The 25,477-nt window shown below is 41.7% G+C and overlaps 1 protein-coding gene across 1 annotated transcript; it reads left to right on the top strand.

Annotated features, from left to right (window-relative positions):
- Positions 1–1,196: 1,196 nt before the first annotated feature.
- Positions 1,197–25,477, top strand: tinagl1 (tubulointerstitial nephritis antigen-like 1). Its single transcript, XM_026156016.1, has 12 exons — positions 1,197–1,657; positions 4,091–4,401; positions 6,131–6,197; positions 12,050–12,142; positions 12,235–12,349; positions 15,890–16,016; positions 16,212–16,362; positions 16,448–16,634; positions 17,544–17,589; positions 18,405–18,528; positions 21,322–21,367; positions 22,376–25,477. Exons 2-12 carry the CDS (start codon positions 4,098–4,100, stop codon positions 22,541–22,543), a joined length of 1,428 nt encoding a protein of 475 aa, XP_026011801.1. The 5' UTR covers positions 1,197–1,657; positions 4,091–4,097; the 3' UTR covers positions 22,544–25,477.

The raw sequence follows: 25,477 nt of genomic DNA, 5'->3' as shown, positions 1-25,477 counted from the left end.
CACTCCCAGATGGATCACTCCTCTTCATTTTCACTGAATAGCTTTTGTTTTTGTCATTGGGTTTGTGTAAACAGAATCGCACATGCCACTTGCAGCTGGAATGACCTCCTTAGGGAGGTCAGGGCTCTCCTATTGTCACAGAAAACTTTACACATGCCACTGCTGTACTTTTAATTATATCAGTCCCAAACCCTTCAAAAATGGCCTGGAGCCCTAAGTAGTTACCTGCTTCATCTGGCAGCAAGCAGCGCCTCTGTAGCTAACAGGCATCATTATCATCATCATCATCATCATCATCATTATTATATTATATATTATATTAGTAGTTGTTATTGTACTAATAGAAGGTTCTTTGATTTATCTTTTCTTACTTACTTAATAAATGGGAAACGATTGTATGTTTTATGAATATTTTTAAGTAATAAAGCAATGTTTTCATTTGTTTTTCTAAATATTCAATAATAAATGTATGCAAAGCAAAGCATAGCCTTTGTGTCTTCAGTGTTTTCTTTCATTTTCTGGGGAAGCCTCACCCACCCTGTCCAACACCATGTGGTGTCACAGTTATTGATTCAGCTTTTAGCTTATTGATCAGCCCAAAAGTGGTCAGCTGGGTCTTTCTGGGCCACAGCAACACTTCAGTAAAACCTTATTCAGTCTTCTTCTGCAGAAGCATTTATGTCATTTATGTACTTTCATAAACTTAAGGAAAGCGGACTTTCAGCACACTGGTTACCAAATATAGAAGAGGGTTAAACATTTGACAGCTGATATTCTCTGTCATTCGCTCACTGCAGCTGTGTAATGTGTCCTGTTTGTGTTCACTGCTCAGGAAACCACACAATATTAAGATTTAAGAAAATAAAGTCAAACTTTGTGTAGACATGAACTTCATTTGTTTAATAAATCAAATTCCTTCACTGAAATGATTTTGTTTGGAAAGGGGGAGATGTTACACAACAAGAGGCTGATGATACAAACAGATTCATCATCTTACAAAAAAACATCCGCAATATTTCTCACATTCCGACAATGCGTACCAAAACCGCATCTCCAGAGACTCCTCTGTAACTTTCTAGAAGATGGGAGGTTTCTCTCTGGCTCCTCCATAATTTCGTGGCTGATAGGTGGAGCTACTCAACCTGCGGCCGCTAGGGGGCGTGCAATGGCGTCCACCTCAAGTGGATTTGGCCCTGTGTGGGGATTGGGGAAAAGTCGCAGATAAAGAAGGGGGAAGTCATGGCTACTGATAGCGACAGTGGGAAGAAAATATGAGAGAAGCAGTGACATGAACAGAGAGCCAGTTCACTATGCAGGCTCCAGTCTGATAAGAAGAGGAAAAGCACGCAGAGATAGTCAACCTGTGGGAGTCACAGGGAAAGGCGTGCGTGAATGTGAGCTGCTGAGGGAGAGGCAGTGAAGCAGGGGACAAGCCAGAGGCTGGAGGGGGGAGTGGTTACGCTTGCTTGTTGCCTGTATATAGAGAAGACCGAGACTGACAGAGCAGATCCTGTGAGAGAGTTTGGAACAGAGAAAAGGAGCCTGACCTTTTACCTAAACTCTCTCTACCTGTGAGGGACTTCCTGAGCAGCACACCAGCAGTAAATAAGCTGTTTCTTACTGGATTACAAAACCAGGATTTCTCTCTAAACTCAAGGTAACAGCAGTTTCTGTTTCTCTGCACTTTTCAGCAGCAGCTCTCAGGCAGGTGCAGCCTGAGCGTCATAGTCTGGCTTACACTATTATCAAGTTACTTTAAACAGAAGAAGAGGAAACTTTTAAGCTCTCTTTCAGAGGATTGTCATCACCTTCCATGTTTTTAGTCTTTCTCTGTATAATTATTTAGATGTATTGTAGAGCATTGGTTAGTCAAGCCTTTGCTGTTATGACATATGTATCTTAAGGGTGTGTTGGGCACATTAGAGCTACATTAATATCAACGGAAGGCTGTTTTGTCTTTTTTTTTTAAATGGAGGGTTGTTGGGTTCAGGTGGAGTGGCCGCTCCAGACACCAGTAATCTCTTCACTCACCTGCTGAGGTGCAGTCCTCACTGGACACCTGTAAGGTGTTATACATGATCCAACCCACTCCCCCTTAAAAATCGAGCTTAATGTTTTTTAGTTTGAGAGAATAGTCAGGACTGTGTAACACAGGAAAAATGGTGCTGAGAGGGCTTTTATAGAGACTCACTGAAGAATGAATTATCTGCTGGGTGTTGCAACAATGTGTCAAAGTTCAGTCTTGGGAAGGAAAGTGATCAAGTCACGTGTGTAAGCAGCTAAAAGTTTGGTTCACCTTAATTACAGTTCAAGATTTGGCCCTTGTTTTTATGTTTTTGTTGTTGTTGTGGGGTTTTTTTGTGTGGGTTTTTTCTTAAAAAATATTTCTAGCCTTGGATGTTCTTTTGCTTCGCTACTGAAAAGGTTGTATGAGTTACTTTAACCACAAATCACTGGATGATAGGTTTTAATTTCTTGTTCATTAGCAGTGAAGCATAAAAATGAAAAGTACGTTGATGCATTAATGTATTTGTGGTTTATAATGTTCCCATTAAAAAAAAAAAAAAAAAAAAAAAAAAAAAGTGCTGCCGTGCAATGAAATACTGCTCAGATTTATGAACTCACTGTTCATAACTGTGGTCCTGAAGCTGCTGACACTGACTCCGCATGTCTCATCTGCCACTGTGTTATGTGTCCATGCGCTATAGTGTGTGTGTTAGAAAGTGAGCGGGTAACCCTTACTGAGGGTTCATCTGTCCTGTAGCTGAAGTGGAGGATCAGTAGCTTGGCTACAGCTGTCTGGAGCCCTGATGGACCATATGCCATCTGTGACATTACTGAAAGCTTTAAGATCTTTTTCTCAGGATCGTATGATTGAAATATTGGGTGTTAACAGGATATTTTACACAGTAATATGGACTAAATCTATAAATACTGTCTCATTTAAGTAAGCAATTGAGCAAAATACTTTCTTATCGCTTAACAATCTAATCTAATATGTGAAAAGAAGCTACAGATGATAAAGAAGAGCCTCTGAAGACAACTGCATTATGATCTCTGCAGAAGTGGGTTTTTTTTAGCTTTAGATTGACCTAAAGACATCACCAGCATGATGAGCACACTGGCTGGTGTTTTATTGCACTGCTGCTCAAAGTCTGACACAACAAAACACTTGTGTAAAGGACAAGACCTGCCCATCCCATGCTGCCATATGTTACTGTGTGTGTGTGTGTGTGTGTGTGTGTGTGTATGCACCAAGTAAAGGCACAGTCATGCAGAAAACAGCAGAGCAAAGGCCTTTTCCAGAGCTGTGCTTTATGTGCACAGGGTCCATTGTGCCGAGAGATCTGATTGGATAATTAATGATGCTGTTTATGTAAGCAGCGGGGGCGAGCCCTCCTCTTGGTCCGACCCTGCAGAGACTCCCCTATCCAGTGACCTGAGACCAACACAAACAAAAAAACAATGCGTGGGATTGTTTGACCTTTAATAATCCCGAGACCTTGAGCAGGGACAAACAAACTAAACGTGGGCATTGAGGATATTACATGTGCATATAGACATGTCAGAGAACCTGCCCATCATGCACCGTTCAACATATTTGATAACATAACTTTTGCCACTGAGACGATGTTCTCCATCACGCTGTGTGTATTTTCATATTTAGCTGCTGTTTGTCTTGGCGGTTTAAAAGGAAAGTTGAGGAAATAAATAGACAATCTCCAAGGATCACATGGGTTTCTATTTAAACCATGTGCTGCCAAGTCTGTTTAAACTTATCTTGTGTGTGTGTGTGTGTGTGTGTGTGTGTGTGTGTGTGTGTGTGTGTGTGTGTGTGTGTGTGTGTGTGTGTGTGTGTGTGTGTGTGTGTGTGTGTGTGTGTGTGTGTGTGCCTCATTGTTTATATGAACTGCTCAGAAGTTGGCAGCAGTAATGCCCAATTCCTCTGCTACACTCTGCTGCTCTTCCCCCTGCAGAGTGGAGCATTTTAAGTGTGTCTTCTTGAGCATCATACAGAGGTATGCCTTGGATAACACTGGCTTTATCCACAACTCTTAAATGTTTAATTTCTGTCGCCTCCCTGTCGCAGGTTTATCATGAAGCTCATCCTGTTGACTGTGACCGTGCTACTCCTGGTGGTGGGAGAAGGCACTGCAGACAGAATCCTTTCCAGAAGGACCAAGAGGGAGCTTGCCAGTCCACTTCATGTTGGCGGCATCAGAGACCCATTCGGCTCCTACTGCCAGAGACGAGGAGGCTGCTGTCCTGGCAGGGACGACCTGTGCACCGTGCCGTACCTGGACACGATCTGCTACTGTGACCTGTTCTGCAACCGCACGGTGTCCGACTGCTGCCCCGACTTCTGGGGTCACTGTCTTGGCGTGCAGCCGCCTTTCATTGGTATGTGAAGGTACAAATGTGTTTTGGGGGGCATCAGAAAGTGTTGCAGCCATGTGTGTGAGCATGTGGGCATGTCTTTGTTAGTTAAACTCTGTCAGAGAGCTGCAGGAAACCCCACTGACAAGCTCCACGCTGGACCACGATGGAAAGCAGCGTGACGCCCCTAATATGCTGAAAATGGATTAGAATTGCATACCTGCTTTTAAAAGCTTCAGCTTGTTACTGCATTTATATGAAGTGATCATACCAATGTTTCTTACTTGGACAGAAACCTTTGATCTTTCTAATGTCTCTTTGATTTCTTCTGTGTGATTAATCACAGAGTTACAGGGTAAACGACAGTATTAATATAATGGATTTAATAATAATAATAATAATAATAGAAAGTCAAACTATATTTCAGCATACATAATGATTATCTGTACGTTCCCTGTCCCTTAAATCATCTACATATAGCATCTGATTGTATTGCAGATTAAACTCCTGTTCGTTCACCTGTGTTACTGGTTGGTTGACTACATTTGGACTCCCTCACAGTTCTAGCACCATCCTCTCTGCCGAAGTGTGAAATGTGCCAGCAAAGGGCTACCTGAGAGCAGCGTAGGGAACAGTAGGCTTCTTATTAACCGAGACGGTGGGAGGAGGGGTGTGTAGAGGGATGAATGGAGGTCAGGAGAAAGAATGTGGGGTATGCGGCCAGACAATGGGTACAGGACTACAAAGTTAGAGAGGTCGATGCAGGTATGTGGGCCGTGCTCGATAAGGTTTGGCACTCAGGAGGTCCGACGTACAAGCATGTGCACGCAAGCATGTTTGATCACATAGTCAGCGGAGGGAAGCCACTGAAAGACAGCTTGTTATGATAGGTCTTTCCTCTTAACTGCTACTGTTTTTTCACTCGGTCTGCGCTGAAGGAATGCTATACAAAAAATGTCACGGTAACCATTGCATATGTTCAGTCTGCACACATTCCTTCTGTATTAATGTGTAACTTGCCACTTGCCGAAGCTCTGCAGTAATTTGAATTACGATAGACCGGGCGAGACAGCTGTGAGAGCATCAGTCATAGATCACACTGTCAGCACGGGGCCTCACACCAGAGGCCGGGAAAACCTGCTCACACTGTAAATTCTCAGCCAGATTATGCCTTAAATTCCACATGGAGTCCCCTCTGACAGCATCTTCCACTTTACGTAAGCTTGTCACCAAAACACCAACGTTTTAACAGTCGAGTAAGATGGGCCACTTTTGGGGTCGTGACAGCGCAGGGTGTGCAACTCACAAATTTTGTAAAATTTTTGATGTTTAATTATAGATGGAAGTGGGGGCTTTCCATGCTATCTCAGTAGAGTTGGTGCAGTGGGGCGTAAGCTGGTTAAAGCATGACGAGAGCCCGGGAAGCCTGGGAAGGCAGGAAAGAAGCTAACGCCACATTCCTACACAGGATTACTGGCTTAGAGCTCCTTAGACCTCACATATTCTGTGTGTTAATACTAAGACTAGTTGCTGTTAACTTTTACTGTGGTTGCAAGTGAAGGAATGTGGTTACTGTGTTATTAATATCAAGTGTGTATGTGTGCTTTTAAGCCTCCGTGTACAGCATGTGTCTCATTTGTGTCTCAGTGATTGAGACTGTGCGTAGCTTTTGTTGAGATTAGCGATAGGATCTTTATTGTTTAGCCACATCAAACCTGCGTATATTAAATTGCCACTCTTTGTCTTTTCTCAGGCACCTGTGAAAGAAATGGAAACACGTTCTTGACGGGGCAAACATACAAAGAAAATTGCAATTTATGGTATGTACACCCCGCCTTTTCCATGCATTCTTTCTGCCTTTTAAATCAAGGGTTTTCCCTTTAATTTCCCCCTGAAGTATCTTTAAGTTCGAACATTTTCAGGTTCCCAGTTTGTTTTTTTTACCTGTGTAAACACTAAGCATTATATAAATATGCATGTAATATTTTTTTATAATTTGGAGGGGAATTTTTTTTTTATGGATTTGGCTTTACAAAAGCTGAAAAATCTGTTTTTACCATCAAGTTTCTCTGACTCCCTCTCTGACGTACAGCGCTTGGTATTCCTAAAAGCTGTGGGGATTTGCACAGTTTAAAATGAAGCTGTAGGTTGCAAAATGTGCCTTTGCACAGCATGTGTTTCTAACTATGCTGGTGGCTTTGTGGAGTAATGTTCATTATTCATTTTTATATCCTTGTTTTGAGTGAAAATCTTTCGCTGATCACATGATCCTTACTCACATATGAGCTTTAGTCACCTGCACCTGAAACTCTGTCTGCCTCCTTCTGCCCAGCTCTGCGTGCATAATTTTGTTGAGTTTTTTAAATGCCTGTAAGAAATGTGCAGGTATAGATAAGATAAGATGACAGATAAGCCGTGTTAGTTTGTCCAAATAGGAGAAATGACTTTAGGCCTGAAAAATAAAATATCTCAGCTCATTATGATATTTTGTTTAGAGATCATTTCCACTTTAGGATTCCTTGTAATAACTTCTGGTGATTCTCCATCACACCTCCATCATAAACTGTATATAAAAGATGGCTGTAGCCTCTGGGGCTGAAATGCGAATCTGTGTTTTAATGCTGCATTCTGTCTAATGGCCAGCAGGGGGTGACTGCTCTGGCTGCAAATCCGGTTGTTCAGTGATGACGCGACGAATCCTACTTCCGGGTCTAAAGTAGTCTGCGTTTAATATGGCTTTTGTGTTGTTAACATGTTTAATGTTATGTATTTTCTTCTATTTGATCTCAAAAAGCTCCTAAAACAGTCAGTGATCCCTGTTGACCTCCCTCGGCTTTTATTACCACTAATCATTTATTTAAGCTCAGTTTTTAAAACCTTAGGATGTAACTACAGCCCAGCCCATGCAACAGTATATGAATGACTAACCTCGTATTGTGGATGGATTATCTCAGTTGTTCTCCTGGCTGAAGTTTGGTCCTTTTACAGCATCCTGCCATGTGATTACATTTGTTTCTGACCACCGAGAACACTCACGTTAACTTTTATCCAGTGGAAAAAAGTTAGCTTGTTTATATTATGCTAACATAGCTGTGTCGCTAGCGGTCACGTAGCACATCATTATATACCAGCTAGCCCAACTTCAGTAACCCTACAAGCGTCACTGCTGTTTAGTTTTCTGTCTTCATTTATGCTGGAAGTGATAACAGAGCTGTACGTTTTAATTTGTTTCCAAAACCACGCAGTCAGGACATGCTATATTGTATTTAGATAGAAGCTAGCGAGCTAACTCCCTGCTAACTTCTAACTCCGTTAAATGTCATAAATTCCGTTTTCATGGATGCCTGGATGTTAAACTCAATTGTTACACCTGGTAGAGCAGAACGCTGATCATTTTATTAAAGATGAAAGACTTTAGACAGTTTTTCAACTCTCAGTAATGCCACAGTGATCGTTTGATATATGGACCTGCAGCGGAGTTTAGACCCAGACACGGCTAGTGACGTCAGACTTAACGACCGGATAGAAGCCCAGTTGTAGAGATGTCTGTCTTGTTGTTCAACTTCAGATTTTACTCTCAATCCCTCGCTTAAAGTGTTACTTGATACCAAAAGCAGTTTATTTTGTAAATTTTGGTCCCATCTGGTGGAAAATAGTAGAAAAAGCAGGGTATTTTTAGGCTACTTGGTCTATTGACACCTCTCAGTCAAACCAAAGGATTTCATGGTGTTCATCTTTTGTATATAGTCTACAAACCACACCTGCTAAGCACTCTGTTACACACTCAGAAATGTATTTATGCCCCAAAATGCTGACTTTAAATAATTTGATAACATGTAAATTTCCCATGTAATTTTGTATGTGAGCACAAAAGATAATTAACTCGATTGCTGTAATTGAGTGTATACCAAGCATTTTTTCCCTTAATGATTAATTATTTGAATAAATACACCTTTGATTTTATATATTTGAGTTGCATTTTACTCAAAATCATTGCTTTATGTCATGTTTTTGAGGTGTAGATCCTTGTTCTCAAACTTTCTACTGCCTGTCCTCCAAAGGCTTTTCTGTTATTATAAATTATAGGATAGCCTAGTGGTAAGCTTAGACGGCCCTTATGCGAATTATTTTTCTCCCTAGGGAAGAAGAGAGGTTTGCATTTACCTTTCTACGTGACTTGATAGACTGAATCTGAACTGAAACAGTTTTCCAGTTGAGTTTGAGTCTACTTCAATAGAGATAGAAAACCACTCTGCTTGAATACATTATAATAAGTCTGTACACTGTAATACAGCTCTCTGTAATTGACTCCTTGAGTAAATCTCCTTGGCAGTCCTGCATTATTTTTCCAATTCAGTGTGTTTCTAATTCACTTTACTACCGTGACATGAAGTCAAGAGCTTCTACAAAGAGCATTGTGGATTAACTCTAAGTGACAGGAAAGTATCTCTGTCTCAGTGATTTTCAGCACCCTGAGGGGAACAGAGCCCGTGTGCGACGGCTGCCATTTTTCTGCATGACATAAGCTGCAGTCAAGGAGCTGTGTAGTAGTTCCCAAGAGTCTGGAGGGAGGTTAAGTGAGTGAAAGCAGGAGCAGCGGAAATTGAATTCCGCATCTGTCCTCCACGCTGGTTTCTCACGTCTGTGTCAATTGTTGCTCTTTAAAGTAAGTGTGTGTGTGTGTGTGTGTGTCACTCAGTCTTATCACGGGAGCAATTAAGAAAGGAATACAGTTGATGGAAGTTGATAAAAGGCGGGGGTCCTATTTTTATCTTGAGGAAAGACTTGTGGAGGTTGTTTAAAAATAGCCTCTGGTGTTCCAGCTCCTAAAAACCAACAATAATGTGCTAACTCCCCCGTTCGCTCTGAAAACAAGAGAGTCTCGGTATCACGTGCTCTCACACGTGCTTATCAAACCAATACACACAGGAGTTTGAAAATTTGCGCCACAACTTAGGCTCGGACGGATACACGCGGACATGCTTCTCCTACTCCCACTCCCTCCACTTATTAATTTCCCAAATGCGTGTCCTCCCAGCGCTTTCAGAAATCGGCTCTCGCCCTTTTCCCCCTCCCGAGGCTCTCATTAGCAGCGCCCCTGCACTCTCTTATCTGTACCGCCTATGTTTCTTTACTGATTTGAACAGGAAAGGGAAACTGTTCTAATGACTAACTGGTTTAACAGCTGCACTTAATGCACTTTGACATCAGCACCACAATCAGTATAAACGTCATCTGTCTGTGCAGCACAAAATTAATCATCCGCAGATTGGTTTTTAGAACAGACTAAGTGTCGTGTATTCAGCCTGCGCTTATATTTACTGTTGTGAGTGTTAACGTGTAATACAGTATGTGTCAGCTTTTTGTCTTGTTAATGGGATTTCTAGCTAATTTGGTTATTTACAGATCTGCTGCCATCCCGATAACATGTTATCTGTCCCGAAAGATCTGAACCTCGGCGACTTCTCCTTTCAAAGATGGTCTCTGGGGTAGCAGTCTGAAGGAACAGTTGATCTCTAATTTGATTTGGCAGCTGCTTTCGTCTGTTGGCTCGTTATGTCAGATGGGACAACAGCCAATGCCAGCATAGACTTTCTAAGTTTATTTATTTGCTCAGATATTGTAGATGCGCCGTATCTTCAGACACACACACACAAACATGGCTCTGCTCCGACTGATCTGGAAGCATCAATGGCCAGATATGGTGAGATACTACACCTTGTGTTGTCTAGCTGTTATCCATGCTCTCTCAGGCGAGTAGATCTTAAATTGGGACTGTGACGGGGAATGTTAAATATGTCCTCACATCCCTTATATTTTATATTCAGTCCCACTCTGTCCCTCAATCTCCATAAATCAAGCCTATCCCTGTGTGTTTATCGCAGACCTACTGGCACTGTGCTGCTGCATGCCTGTATTCCTGCTGGAGGGTGGAAGAGGTGAAAGGTCACAGTTGCTTTGAACCAATCAAAAGCCATCAGATGGTCCCTGTAGGATGCTGAGCAGAAACGCACTGATGTAACCTTTTAATGTAACATGAACGTGGCACATGTGTCCCAGCAGGAAAGTGAGCCATTTGAGAGGGGAATACCGTCCATGGGTTTCTGTGTGACTGAAGAGGTCAAATTCCTCTTCAGTCACACACATCGCATTTGTTTAGTGATGGTCCTGGGTAGTAAAACATTTCATGCACAATTCATGCTAGCTACATAATTATCTGAGAAACACCCCTGTTATTGTTTGGCTCACATCCTCAACACTGCTGCTGATCATGTGACTGTTAAAAACAAAAATATAGTCACTTTATACACAAACTCATTCTTCTTTCTGTTTCAATTTGATTTTTAGATCACATTGTTTCACTTCTGTTGGCTTTACTTACATCCCTCTGTCTTGTTTCACTGTGTCTTATCACCTAATTACCTGTCTGTCTCATACGCTTCCGCTGTTCCCTGCCAGACTAGCAGTTGAACTTTAGCTGCTTTAGCTTTATGTTCCTGGTTTTGTTTTAATGTATATGTCACCTAGGTTTAAATTAAGTGTCTAGATTTTACCGTCTACTCATGTGTGGATCCGTCTGTTTAAAATTGCACAGGCAGTTTATAGTTTTAGCACATTTGATGTATTTTTAAAACTGAGTTTGTCACAAGAACAAAAAACGAGTAAGCTCAATGTGTTGTATGCTACACAGAGCTATTTATAGCATGTATAAAACAAGGTTTGCACAAAACAGGCAATGGTTCTAAGACATATAAAGTGTGTTTAATATTAATAAGTAGCAATAATACATTTATCATTGAAAATCTGCAATACATTTGAGAATGCGTTTCTTTTTTGTGCTTTTCTATGTTTCATAGGGAAATGTGAAGTTGTTTTCTCCGTTTCATTTATGCAGGATTTGTGCGGGGGTTTTCTGTTTAAAATAATAATCTGAAACATGTCATGTGCATGAAAATATATTAGAAATAACTAAAACACCCACTGGTGCATACTGGATGTACAAGTAAAAAGATAATGCAGAGTGGATCTGTTTAGTGTTATCTCAGCTTTGAGGCAAGTGATTGAAGCGATAACCCAGTGAGAAATACTGCTGACTGAGGTATGATTGGGGTGGAGGGGAGCACACATACAGGAGGGCTACCTGTGCATTGCAAATTGTCAACTATAATACGCGTGATAGCGATGGGGACTGCTTGTGTGTATATATATGTGTGTTTGTTTTTTTTGTTTTTTTTAAAGCCTTTCCATTCTGATGTTGTATTACCACACACACAAACACACAAAGGCACACTTCTCGGCAGTGAGTCATCAGAAAGTAAATCCTCTGTTTCTGAGCATCTCCAAAGTAAACATCTGTGTGTCATCGTTAATATCCTGCTCACTTATTTTCCGTTTTGCCGAATAAAAACGGATCTGCATTCTGCAGCCTTAAAAGGCTGAATAATCTAAGCTTTTTATTTTTAACCATCCCACTCCATAATTTCTCCAGCCTTTTCCGGCTGCTAACATTCTTCTTTCAATTTATGTCTTATTTGGGAAATCCACTCAGCCTCTGCTCACTTGCCTTTGTTTAATAGACTTTAGTGACTGTAGCATAAAAATACACATTTTTTTCAGGCACTTGTAGTTTCTTTGAATGTCCCCTACTAACTTTTTTTTCTCTCTCCTGTAGCACATGTGGGACTTCTGGACGTTGGGAGTGTGAGCAGAACGCCTGTCTCATTGAGCCGGACATTATCCAAGCTGTCAACAGAGGAAACTATGGGTAAGAAACAAATAAATATAGACACGTACTTACAATACTCTGTTTGTAGTTAAAAACACATATGATTTCTGCCCCTTTCATATTGTTTTTAGGTGGAGGGCAGCTAACCACAGTGAGTTGTATGGCATGACTTTAAACGAAGGCATCCGCTACCGACTGGGCACACAAAGACCATCAAGAACAGTCATGAACATGAATGAGATTCAGGTACAGGACTCTTTGTTCATTGAATCATCAAATCATCGTTAGAAAATAAATATATGGGTGAACTTTCTAAAGGCTTAGATACAAAACTTCACTGATTGGACTCCTTATTTAAATCTCTCACCTGTAGTCTGGCTCTTGTCCTGCCTCTCTCTGCCCTTTCTTCTTTTTCCTCTCTCCTCCAATTAGTTGCAGCAGATTTCCGCCCCTCCCTGAGCCTGGTTCTGCCAGAGGTTTCTTCCTGTTAAAAGGGAGTTTTTCCTTCCCACTTTCACCTGATGCTTGCTCATAGAAGGTTGTGTGATTGCTAGGATTTCTTTCTAATATTGTAGGATCTTTACTTTGCAATATAAAACACATTGAGCTGTTGGCTGAGTTTTACATAAAATTAAATTAAATTCACTTAGGTGCCCTTGATATATCCATACAGGAAGTGTAAGAATATAACTGTACTGGTCGCCACTAGGTGTAACTTCTTAAACTCTGTTTCCACTTAAAAACGACAAAAGGCATAACATACGGATAACATATCATTCATCTCCTGTTTCCACTAATACTACAACTATGGAGAGAAAACCAAAATGATGTCTTTAGATATTTTCAGAATTGTACGATGGAGTGATTTGATAACCAAGTGGTTGGCGTGCATACTCAGGTTCCCTGAGCAGTGACTCGTTGGATTACCGGTTGGCTGGACCATCATGTCTTTCTTCACTCATGAATAGCAGGAAAAAAGTAACATAGAGATTTACATTCATGGGAAATAATATTCAACAGAAATCATTGGTATTGTATACATCTGCTTTTGCTTATTTTTGTATTTAAACACAGACATTTGAAATATTACATAGAAATAGTTTTTAAAATCAGAGTATATGAAATTTGATCAACGCTGAATTTAAAGAACTATTGTTTCTATTCTGTAGTCACGATAGGAACATATGCTGAATTAGTCACAAACTGTTTCCCACTTGTGTGAGTGTATGACATAAAGAGGAGAGATGTGGGTGGAAGCAGGAAGTTTTACAGACAGGTGAGAATAAAAAGAAAAAGTTACTCATATCTTTACCTTTCAACTTTTCTTTTTTTACAAGCTCTTGCACGCTTGAAACCTATTACAAACAAGTGAGCACTGATCAAAACCTGCTTCACTTAATTATGGTGGCCTGCTGGTATGTAACGGCCTCTCTGTTTGGAGACCTCAGCCTGCTCTGTCTTTGTTTACATTTTTACCCCAGAAAGATTACATAAGACGCAACCAAAACATCACATAGAGAAGACGGAAAGGATGGTGGCGGCTTTGAGAATAAAGACAAGACTTCCTCTTGGGTCTGCGCATCCCCACTTTGCCCTGCGTGCATTCATTCCACCTCGAAATTTTGTAACACCCCCTACTCCTTCCGCCATCAGCGTGTCCCTGCCTGTGCCACAAATCAGATCACAGCCCATTCACAAAACTCTCAGTCTCTCCCCTTTCCTGTTGTTTCTGCAGACTCGTGTCAAATGCACTTAATGCAACATTTTAGATGCCTTTTGGATCAGGTGCTTTTTTTGCACTTTGACCTGCCAGAGCTCCAAATCTCTGAGCAGCAGCACATTCCTTAAGATAAGATAAGATAAGATAAGATAAGATAAGATAACTCTTTATTGTCATTGCACAGTCATACATAGTACAGTAGTACAATGAAATTGGAAAAACTGTCCTACGTCGGCACTACATATAACACAACACGACACGATATGACACATCACAACGTAACAAACAACACAACACAGTATATTAACTTAGTATAAAAAAGAAGAATAAGTGTATGTGTATTGCACACTGTTATTATTGCACATTAATTATTATTGCACCTTGTTATAAATATAAATATTGTTATCGTTTTAAACATTGTTACCTCCCCCTAAAAAGTCCAGGGAGGTATCCAGTCAGGTGAGCTATTTACATTGATCAGGGCTATTGCCCTGTTGTAAAAGCTGTCCTTGAGTCTATTTGTTCGGGACCTCAGCAGCCTGAACCTCCTGCCAGACGGCAGCAGCTTAAACACCCGGTGTCCTGGGTGTGTGCAGTCCCGTAGGATGCTGCGTGCCCTCTTGAGACAGCGAGTGCTGTACAGGTCCTTCAGGGAGGGAAGAGGATGTCCAATGATTTTTTGGGCCATGTTGATGACCCTCTGGAGTGCCTTTCTGTGTGCTGTGGTGCAGCTGGAGAACCACACACCGATGCAATATGTCAGCACACTTTCAATGGAGCAGCGGTAGAAGACGGTCAGCAGCTCCTTCTTCAGGTCCATTTTTCTGAGGATTCTCAGAAAGTGGAGACGCTGTTGGGCCTTCTTTAAGACCGCAGAGGTGTTAGAGCTCCATTGGAGGTCTGTGTCTATGTGCACACCCCGAAACTTGAAACTGGAGACCCTTTCCACGCACTCCCCGTTGATGCTGACAGGCTGCAGCTCGGACTTCCTCCTTCTGAAGTCAACTACCAGTTCTTTTGTTTTGGTGGTATTGAGGTCCAGGTTGTTGTCTGCACACCAATCTGACAGCCTCTGAACTTCAGCTCTGTATGCAGTCTCATCTCCCCCTGAGATGAGCCCCACCACAGTGGTATCATCTGCAAACTTGATGACTGTGTTGTCTGGGTGGGAACTAACACAGTCATGTGTGTACAGAGTGTACAGTAGGGGACTCAGTACACAGCCTTGTGGAGAGCCGGTGTTGAGGCTGAGGGCTGAGGAAAGATGAGGCCCCACTCTAACTCTCTGTACACGGTCTGAGAGGAAGTCTCTGATCTTAGTGATGTATCAGGTGGCCGTCTGTGCTCTGAATGCTTCACTATTAAGCAGTGGAATGCACCGCGGGCAGCCAGAGTCTTTGTCAGAGAGAGAGAGATGAAGCTATCTGTAGTGTATGTTCATCACATAATACCAGGAGATATGAATAGAGTATCCGACAATAGCTGGCGATTAAATGATGGCGCACGTCTGAGTGAAAGCGCCCTATCAGGGAGACAGTTACACTCTATAACAGAAGTTTACCATCATGATAAAACCCTAATATAACCAAAGAGACTTGTTGTTTCACAAAGAGGAGTGGCTTCAGAGGGTCCTGTCTATTCTGCAACGTTAGAAATGGATTCTGGTTCAAATGGTTGTAAAGAAATCCTCTTTTTTTTTTTTTCTTTTTTTTTAAATGTGGCCTTTGATTAGTAGACTTATGTAATCTGCCCATGATCCAAGCTTGTATTACGAAGCTGCCCACAAGTATTTTAATTGCACCCTTCAGTTTGTGTTCTGCTGTGGCCAAACAGTTGCACTACACTACCTGACACCACATTCAAGCAACCCGTGCTGCTGCACGTAAATGTTAGCCTGTTTTTAAATACCGTTTCCTTTCTTTTCCCTATAAATTCATGTCACACATCTTGGACTGTCAGTTGGTAATAATGACTGTTTTTACTGAGAACTATAAATGTTTTCTTCGTGGGTTGCTGCAAAAGATGGAGTTGAAGCAAGAACGAACAAACTTCTTTCCCTCTTGCAGATGAACATGGATCCTCAGACCGACAATCTGCCGCCCTACTTCAATTCAGCAGAGAAGTGGCCGGGGAAGATTCATGAACCGCTGGATCAGGGCAACTGCGCTGCTTCCTGGGCCTTCTCAACAGCAGGTGCTGTCTTAGGGAAAATGACATCTGTAGGGCTAATGGGGGAACTGTAGGGAAATATCCTTAAAATGTGTCACATGCAAACGTGCATGAACTCTAGGAAATAGAAGTTCTTTAGTTCTCAAGTTTCTTCTTGAAGTGAAGCTTCCACCATGAAATTTTAGTTACGTGTTTATGCGTTTGCTTTGTTGCCACCAGCTGTGGCATCAGACAGAATCTCCATCCAGTCTATGGGCCACATGACTCCTCGGCTGTCTCCCCAAAATCTTATTTCCTGTGACACACGCAACCAGGGAGGCTGTGCCGGAGGACGCATAGATGGAGCCTGGTGGTATCTTCGGCGTAGGGGGTAAGCCCCCCTTCATCTCAGACAAAGTTATTACTGCTCGTGAATGAATGATGGGTGACTTACATCTTCCCATCCCTCCCGACAGAGTTGTGACAGAAGACTGTTACCCATATCAACCTCCGCAGCAAACGCCGGCAGAGGTGGGTCGCTGCATGATGCAGAGCCGCTCGGTTGGACGGGGGAAGAGGCAAGCCACGCAGCGATGTCCCAACACGCAAAACTACCACAACGACATCTACCAGTCCACGCCGCCCTACAGGCTCTCATCCAATGTAAGTGAAAGAAAGCTGCACAAAAACGTCCACTCTCGCTCACAAAACTACACTGATCAGCCATGGTGTGCCTGGCTCACCTGGGAATGAGTCTGAGATTGTAGAAGGGCAGTGGGATGTGCTTTTTTTTTTTTTTGTTTTGTTTTTTACCCACTTGTTTTCCATATCTCAGGAGGTAGGATTCAGGACTGAGGAGTTAGCTTTGTGTATAAAACTAAATTATAAACTATTCTAGTACGATGACTTAGAAAGGCTGTCTTTGAGAAACACCGCAGTGAGTGAATTACACCAATTTAAAGACAACACTCATTGTCTGCTATCATTTCAGGACCAGCGGGTTAATCCGAAATGAGATTTCCTCCTCATATTAGTGTTTCTACTTTCTGCTCAGAGACAGAAGTGAGTTACATAAGCCCTCATCCTTCAATCGAACAATAAAAACCGTAAAATATCTCTATTTTGGTTGCTAATATGGGTGGATGAATCTAAATGACTTCATGGAGACATTATCTCCGCCCTCTCTGCAATCCATGCACTAGTATCATGTAACATTTGCACAAACTGCCTCCCGAAGCGGTGTCTCCACGCTGCTGCATGGATCTTCTGCAAATCAGACAACCGCTGAGCAGCAGCCAACATGTGGTTTCACCAGAAGCTATCCGTCAGGGCTAAGTGACGGCTAATGCTTCTCAAAATCATTACAGCCTGTTGTTCCTGTCTCTTGATAGCCTGTGAAGTCAATAAGCCAGGCATTAAGACCAAGGGGCCCTGCTGAACTCAATCTTGTTATCTGGCTTTTAACTTCCAGGGGGTTGTTTTCATCCTCTCCGTTTCACTGACATGTAACGATCATTCTGTCTGTCTCACTCTCCTTTGCCTATAAATCGTTCTCTCTATCGTCTCACTTAGGAAAAGGAGATTATGAAGGAGATTATGGATAATGGCCCCGTGCAAGGTAACGCAATGCCTTTCTGTGTGTGTATGTCTTCCTTAAATATGCTTGTATTTTATTGTCAACATTGCTCCCACGTGGGTGTGACTTTTCACGAATTAAAACACACACAGCTTGAAGTATCTGACCTAGACTGATGTCATATTTAACCTTTTCATCTGAATGGGTTTTAACCAGAGTTTTAACTCTGACCCCAGTCACCCTGTCAGAAATGAGCGGCCTCCGCGGCTTGCTAGGGTTGATCTAACTTTGCTATATTAGCGCGGCTAGCTGCCTGGAGCCCATCTGGAATGCCTTCAAGTACACTTGAATAAAGGAGTCACATGTCGAAGGATGTGTGCATGTGTGTATGGGAGCGTGTGCCAACTTATTGTTCAACAGTCCAGGGAGGAAGAGTTTTGAGAAAGTCGTGGAGAGCTGCATGAGTGTGTGTGGTCCTTTGTGTGTGTCTGCTGAAGAGATTCTAATAAGAGTGAAAGTTTGCATTATATTCTCAACCAGGGAACACTGCATCTAGTGCTGATACAGCTTTAAAAACTTCTTCTATCCATAAACAGCTGCTGGAAAAACAAAGTCACACATAGCTTAGATGTGCAGCTTACACTGACACACGCACACAAACCTGCTCTGATGTTTGGGTGTGTGACTCAGGGGGGAAATCAGAATTTGTTTGGTGAAATTGCTTAATAGTTTTGGGAAATGGCTAATCAAAGTGCGTGCGTGCGTGCGTGCGTGCGTGCGTGCGTGCGTGCGTGCGTGCGTGTACTCATGCAGGTTATTTCCACCTTCTAATTCTCCGTGCTTGTTTGTTCTTGCAGCTATTATGGAGGTCCACGAGGACTTCTTTGTCTATAAGACTGGGATCTACAAACACACAGATGCCAGTTTCACTAAACCACCGCAATACCGTAAACATGGCACACACTCAGTCAGGATCACCGGGTAAGTTACCAGAATACCGAGACAATCCAAAACAGTTCATATTTTTGCCCCCATTTAGTGAACCAACATGCTTTGTCACAACGTGGCTCGGAGACATGCATATACAGACCTGATTGGGCTTAAAATAAACTCACCAGGTTTTAATTTTCTATTTTTATTTTTTTTCTTTACCTGACTCCTGTTTAGACAAAAGCTTTCACCTTATCTTCATCTTTAACCCGAGTGTGTCTGGTTTAACTGTTGCTACATGCTTAGCAGTGGCCCTATCTCTTCAGAAGTTGTTTAATAAGGATGAATCAGGGTTTTAATTGAGTCCTTGTTGGTACTGGGTTTGATTCAAAGCTCCACTTGCACGTGTGTTTGCACACAGCCAGCTGTCTGCTTGTGAATAAGCGTTCCCTCCCTTCCAGACTATTGCTCTCGGAGACACACCTTGGCTCCACTCCTTCATCTGCCCCAGACAGTCCCCCCTGCCCCCCCATCTAGTCACTTTAACAACCGCAAATATGCAGGCAGGTAGACGGCTGACGCACCTGGATTGCCTGCCCACACCCACTGCCGTGCGTTTCTCTGGCTCTGTGATGTCTCCATCATCACTCTTCATCTGGCCGTCAGACTGTCCCACTTCCTTTCTTTTACTCCTCTTAACATTTAAGCCAAAATATTCCTCTTATCATTTTAGACTCCAGACAGACTGATACTGTTTTATGGTTTGTTTGTTTTTTTTGTTTTTTTTAAATATTCTGACCTTTAAGATGAATAAACCGCTCTTTGCTTTTAAATATTTTACAGGCTGTAGTTCATCCAGCTCCCTTTGACATATGTCACTGATATATTTGGCTCAGTTTACATTTTTAAACTGTGACAGTGGTTCTGAGTAATTGGTATTTGGTAACATTTGACTGTCAGAGATGGGTAGTAATTGGAACGTTGTCTGATCGATCCCCGGCTCCTCCAGTTTTTATGTGAGATAATAAAACCCCAATTACCGGCTAATTCATCCAATGACGTGTGGGTTTGTGTCATACTGTAGGTAAACATTTACCTGAGTGTCAAAAAACAGCAAACATGCAAGTCCTGCATTATGACAGAAGCAACTTCTCTGCTTTTATCTGATAAGGATAAAACACAAATCTCTTTATTCGAAGCTTTCACTGTCTGTAGTTTTTCTTTCATGCATAAGCACATGTAGGATAAAAAGCAAACAAACAAACAAAAAAACCCCAAACACTTCTCATCCTCCAACCTGTACTTGGCTTATTTAAATCCTATACAGTTTTCTCAGTTTTCTTCAAGTGCATTCGTGTTTGCTTATCACGCTCGTGTTAGAACCACACCCTCTGGAGTGTAATTACTTCTCTGCAGCTTCATTGTCAGTAAACTGTGGAGGTATGCACAGTGTGAGATGATGGTGAGGATGAAGATACAGCCTCCTTCTACAACTACTGTGATTTCTGACTGCTTTGGATGTGGTTTGGCTGGATGGAGGCTTTAGCTGCGGTGCAGGTTTAGAGATGGATGGAGGCTGTGAAAGGCACTGTTTTGAGCTCCAAACCTGCCAGCCACAGGCTTCAGTATGTTTACATAGGCTAAATCCCATAGCTGTGTATTCATTTAAGCCCAGGGCCTGGGAAAGTTTGTGGAGATAGCATTGAGGTCCACTGTGGCGGAAAGAGCATTGTCTGGGGTGCTGATCCTGACTGCACTGGACAGAGAGAGGGGGATCAGTGCCCGAGAGGAGAGGTCAGAGCTGGGATGAGGGGCGCTGGGCAAGGGCGGGGGTACATGGGCACAGGGGCATGTCCATCATTGTCCCCAAGTGAGCAAGTGAGTTGATTGGAAGACCGATAAGAGATCAGCAGTGGTCCGATTCTGTCTGCCTGTCTCTATACCAATAAATATGCACACAAGTAAACACGGGGTCACACACTTGTATACAGGTGTGAACAATGCTCACAAACACCAGCCAGGGTCTACTTTAGACGCTGGCTGGGATGTTGTATTTACACAGCTGCTTTTAATGTGTCTGCTCCTGGTCAATGTGACGTTATAATCCACTTGGGAGAGTAGTGGCCTAATAAAGTCACTCGCTGAATGAAGCCTGGCACAGTTTGCCAGTGTTTTGGTGGCAGGCTACTGAGTTGGCAGGGCCTGAGGCCGTCCAGTGTATTTCCCAGCATTCCTTTACTTTATAAAAGATAACAACCGATTGCGGACCGGGAGTCTCTTTGGAAATGAAAGGCCGGGTGTGGAAAAACAGGATGGGAATTGGCTTTAGGTCTGTTTTGATCATGACGAGCAGAAACTGCAGGGGTTGGCAGCAGCTATGCTAAGACCAAAGTGTATGGCATGGTGGGAATTTATGGACCTTTGCCAGGGTTTCCTGAGAACAAAGCCACAGCCACCAGAGAAGGTAAAGATAAAGTTCAGTGTCCCTGTGGGCTGCTCGTTTTTTGCAGTGTTGGTGCTCTGACGAAGCTGAGGTGCTGTTCCTCTTCCCTGTGACCTACGCCCGATGAAGAGGGGAACTCCGTTTTTCTTTGTATTGGAATGCAAAAGTGCAACAAAATGATGTCCAGCTATAAATACTCAGGATGTTGTTAACAAGGGGAAAGTTGGTTTTTTTTTTTTTTTTTAAACATTTGAACCCTGCATATCTGCTTTTCACTGAGCACATCTGAGGCAAAGTAATGCATTACATGTCTTAAATTATTTTTACAGCTCTAATAAGACGTAGCTATACTTTAATTTTTATGCGCTTTAATTCACTATCATCTCTGATCTGTGCACTAGGTGGGGAGAAGAGAGAAATGTTGATGGAACATCAAGAAAATATTGGGTAAGTTTTCACTTTACACCTTCTTTACCAGTAGTTCAAGGTGGCCTATTATGCTTATTTCCAGTTCCTTATTTTTGTTTTTTAGACTTAAAATAGGGCGGCACGGTGGTTAGCACTGTTGCCGCACAGCAAGAAGGTCCTGAGTTCAATTCCAACATCAGGCTGGGGTCTTTCTGTGTGGAGTTTGCATGTTCTCCCCGTGCTTGCGTGGGTTCCCTCCGGGTACTCCGGCTTCCTCCCACCGTCCAAAGACATGCAGCTTGTGGGGATAGGTTAATTGGATAATCCAAATTGTCACTAGGTGTGAATGTGCGAATGAATGTGAGTGCGAATGGTTGTCTGTCCCTGTGTGTTGGCCCTGCGACAGACTGGCGACCTGTCCAGGGTGTACCCTGCCTCTCGCCCTATGACAGCTGGGATAGGCTCCAGCGCCCCCCGCGACCCTGAAAAGGACAAGCGGAAGCGAATGGATGGATGGATGGATGGACTTAAAATAAAAATGACTACTTTTAAATCTACTCTCTATCCTCCCACTCTAAAAGGCCGCTGTTTTCTGATTGGCTGCCCCTCTCGTGGCTTCCACAAATTGAGTTCTTATAGTGTTTGCAAGTCCTCATCCCAGCTTGAAATGATCATATAAGGATGTCTGTTTCAGGCTGATGTCAGCTCGACACAAGAGTAGAAAATGAGTTTCAAACTGAGCAGCAGAAAATAAGGAAAAGTGTAATAGGTCCCTTTTAAAAAGATTGACTGAAAAACCCTGCTGCTGTAGCACAGGCAATATGTTTTAACGATTAAACAGTTAAAGCTTCTTTTCAATATGATTAAATTTTAAAAACAGTATCTTAATTACTATAAGTGATTATTCGATATTAAAATAAAAAGTCTGTTGTAAAAAGCTGTTTTTTTTTCCCCCCTGATTGGTGAGGTGTAGGGGAAAGTAAATAAAACCTTGTCATCTTTAAGTCTTATTGTATTTTACAGTTAGTGTGATCTTATTTCCCCCAGATTGCTGCCAACTCCTGGGGAAAGAACTGGGGTGAAAACGGCTACTTCCGGATCGCTCGTGGGGAAAACGAGTGTGAGATTGAAACATTTGTGATCGGCGCGTGGGGCAGAATCTCAATGGAAGACATGCACAACCACCATCACCACCATCACCGCAGGCACATTTAAAGACACTGCAGATCTTAAAACCCTATTAAAACCTGTATTATTGTCCAAACTACAGTTGGTCTTTCTATGCAGCTGCGTCGCAGGCCATCGCATCCCCTCTACTGGCCATAAAGTGAGCCCTAGTCCTCTTTTTTTACACTTTAGTTTATTCTGGGGATCGATACAGAACCTTGTTCTCCATCCTCTGTAGCCTTTTAATAGAACGACTGTGTATCTCAAGATTCATGGCACCAAAAACTAAGACAAACTAAGCTAAAGTTCTTTCACTTTGCCTTGCAATCAGGCAACTCAGGTACCTACTGCTCCAAAGACCACACATCCCAGAATCCCCAGTATAATATCTGGTGATCATGTCATATCATGTCTGGCGACGAAGGATGTGATCTTTTTATTCTTCGGTTTTTTCTAACTCAAAACCTGTATTAACCAGACAGGCTTGGAAAAGAGGGAATCTGAGAGCTAAAATACCAGATGTCAAGACACACCCTTCTAAACCATGTAACTCAATAATATATCACTGATGACCTTACTGACATTTACCTGTCAGCTAAACAGAGGTGTAGCTTGACCCGTTCTCTTGTTTTCAGAGAGGGCACTTGTAAAGAGTTAGTAGCTGGAGGCTGTAGGGTTTCTCACACATTCCAGTAAAAAGGTAGAATCTGACACTGGAAACACAAGGTGACTTAAAAGTGTAAGATTACAAGGAAAGTCACAGTTCCTCCTAAAACTATGAAATCTTTTAAAGAAATATCAATGAAACGGGCACAATCCTGGCTCTTTAGTACGCTACTAGCAAGTGCTTAATTCATCATTTATATATTTTTACTCCTCCTTATTATGTCATTTATAAATACAGATGTGTTAACACCATGCACAGACACTGGTAATAAGCATAATTATACTAATGGTCATATCATATATATCTATTATATTTACTATATAAATGGTGAATCAAGCACTTTCTAATACCTTCTTAATCCTGAATAGTGTAACATTATTAAAAAGCGTGACCAAAATGGCAAGTTTTTGAGTTTTGAGCTACTAAGTCAAACTTTGTGGATAATTTGTCTTTTGGGGTTGTTTTTTTTTTTGTGTGGCAGAGATAAAATTAGGTTAAGTCTCTGTGACAGTTATTAAGATTTAAAAAGCCATGCTGCTTTCCCCAGTCCTAATATTTTACTAAATTAAAAACTGATGTCTGCAGAGTTTAAAGATTGTATTAATTAAAAAAAAACAGACACAAAAATAAAACAGAGTTGATCACTGCAGAAGAAAATAGGAAGTATGTATAATGTTCTTAATGTACTCTGTTCTGTGTACACTGTTACAGTTTGAGCTAAAGATGTCTTTATTCTTTTGCGGCAGTTACATTTACATTTTTTAACTACTTGTTTTACAATGTACTGTATGTAGAAATTCTCTTAACCCCCTCATGATTCTGTTGCTTTTCTTCTTCTGCATTCTTGAAACTGAACACGGTGAGTAGCTTGAGCGACGTGCGATAATGCTGCTAAAGGCCAGTCTGCGCTGCGCTGTTTGTGTTTAGCTTCGTGCATCTGATAGGTAATAAACATATGAAGCCACTTCAGAGTAACACTGTAACACGGATTCAAAGCTGTATGACTTTATGTTCTCATTATTTGTTGTGACTTTTTTTTTTTTTTTTTTTTATTGTTTTCTGCTGGAACTGTAAGATCAAACTGAGCTAGCTCCATTTGAAATATATGTTTTTCTTTTCAGTTTCATTGTTATCATAGGCTCACTTGAAAAGCAAAGCACAGCGTGTTATTACCGCATGCCTGAAATTACACCCTGGTTTGCTTCAGTAACAATTTCAAAAGGATTTTTCATTTTTTACATCGTCACGTCTTGTGATCTTTAAGGCCTTTCCGTTGATTCCTTCAGGCGTGAACTGGCGGATGAATATAAAAGCAAAGAGAAATGTCTGGATGCTCAAGCAATGTGCAATGTGGTGGAGAGGGTAGAGATTAGCAGTCAATTGCGTGTTCCTCGTTCATTGTAAAAAAAACAACAACAAAACAATCCCCCCACAAAGAATCGTTGCTTTCCAGAAAGGATCAAGAGACATGAGCTGCACAGGAGGTTGACAGTAAATAAAAATACACCAAAAACAGTATGAAACTGGGCTTCTTGTCCTGGGGTGGAAGTGATTATGTCATTAACACAAAGAAGGATCAATCAAGTCTACATTTTTGCTTGTGGACAAATCCTTTACACGGGAGGAAGGATTGATTTAATAAAAGCCGCTAGCTGCTAAATTGTTATATATAGGTGTGTTGTAGTCCTCGCTACCTGTCAGTAACAGGTCTCAGTGTGAAAAGGTGCATATCAGTGGCTTGATTTTAAAAAAAGAAACAAAAAAGCAGAGAGAGCAGTGGAATTTGACCAAAGCTAGATTTTTTTTTTTTCTTTTTCTGTTGACCAGAAACCTGTCGTCATGCTCGTTTTCCTGCATTACTTTCACTTAGTGGTTCTTTGGATTAGTTGTTAGCTTTAACCAAAATGCAATAGATGACACTGAATATATAGAAAACATAAAATATTAAAAACCCTCTTATCACATGAAGATGTTCAAAACGTTAACGTTGTGATTTTGTTGATATATTATCAAGGTTCATGTGGGACCAATTACAGTTGCAGAAGGTTCACTGCAAACTCCAAATATGTGCCACAGAAACTGATCCTACTTTTAACCAAAATGCTTTCTCCAATTACACGAGCAGCAGACTTTCACTCAGAAAATGTGTATTTAGTGTAAAATGAACCATTTCATATTCACTGCTGTGTAGACTTTTATTTATACAAGTTGTTTAAATTATATAGTTTTTTCTTCTTTATTTGCCTGTGAAATGTTTCATTATTTCTTTGTCTCGTGTTGTGTTCACTTACATAATAAAGTCTTTCTAAAACCAC

This window comes from Astatotilapia calliptera, chromosome 22 (genome assembly GCF_900246225.1).
Source record: "Astatotilapia calliptera chromosome 22, fAstCal1.2, whole genome shotgun sequence".
NCBI classification, from domain to species: Eukaryota; Metazoa; Chordata; class Actinopteri; order Cichliformes; family Cichlidae; genus Astatotilapia; species Astatotilapia calliptera.
Note: the sequence above shows the minus strand (reverse complement) of the source record. Positions and strands in the feature narration are given on the sequence as shown.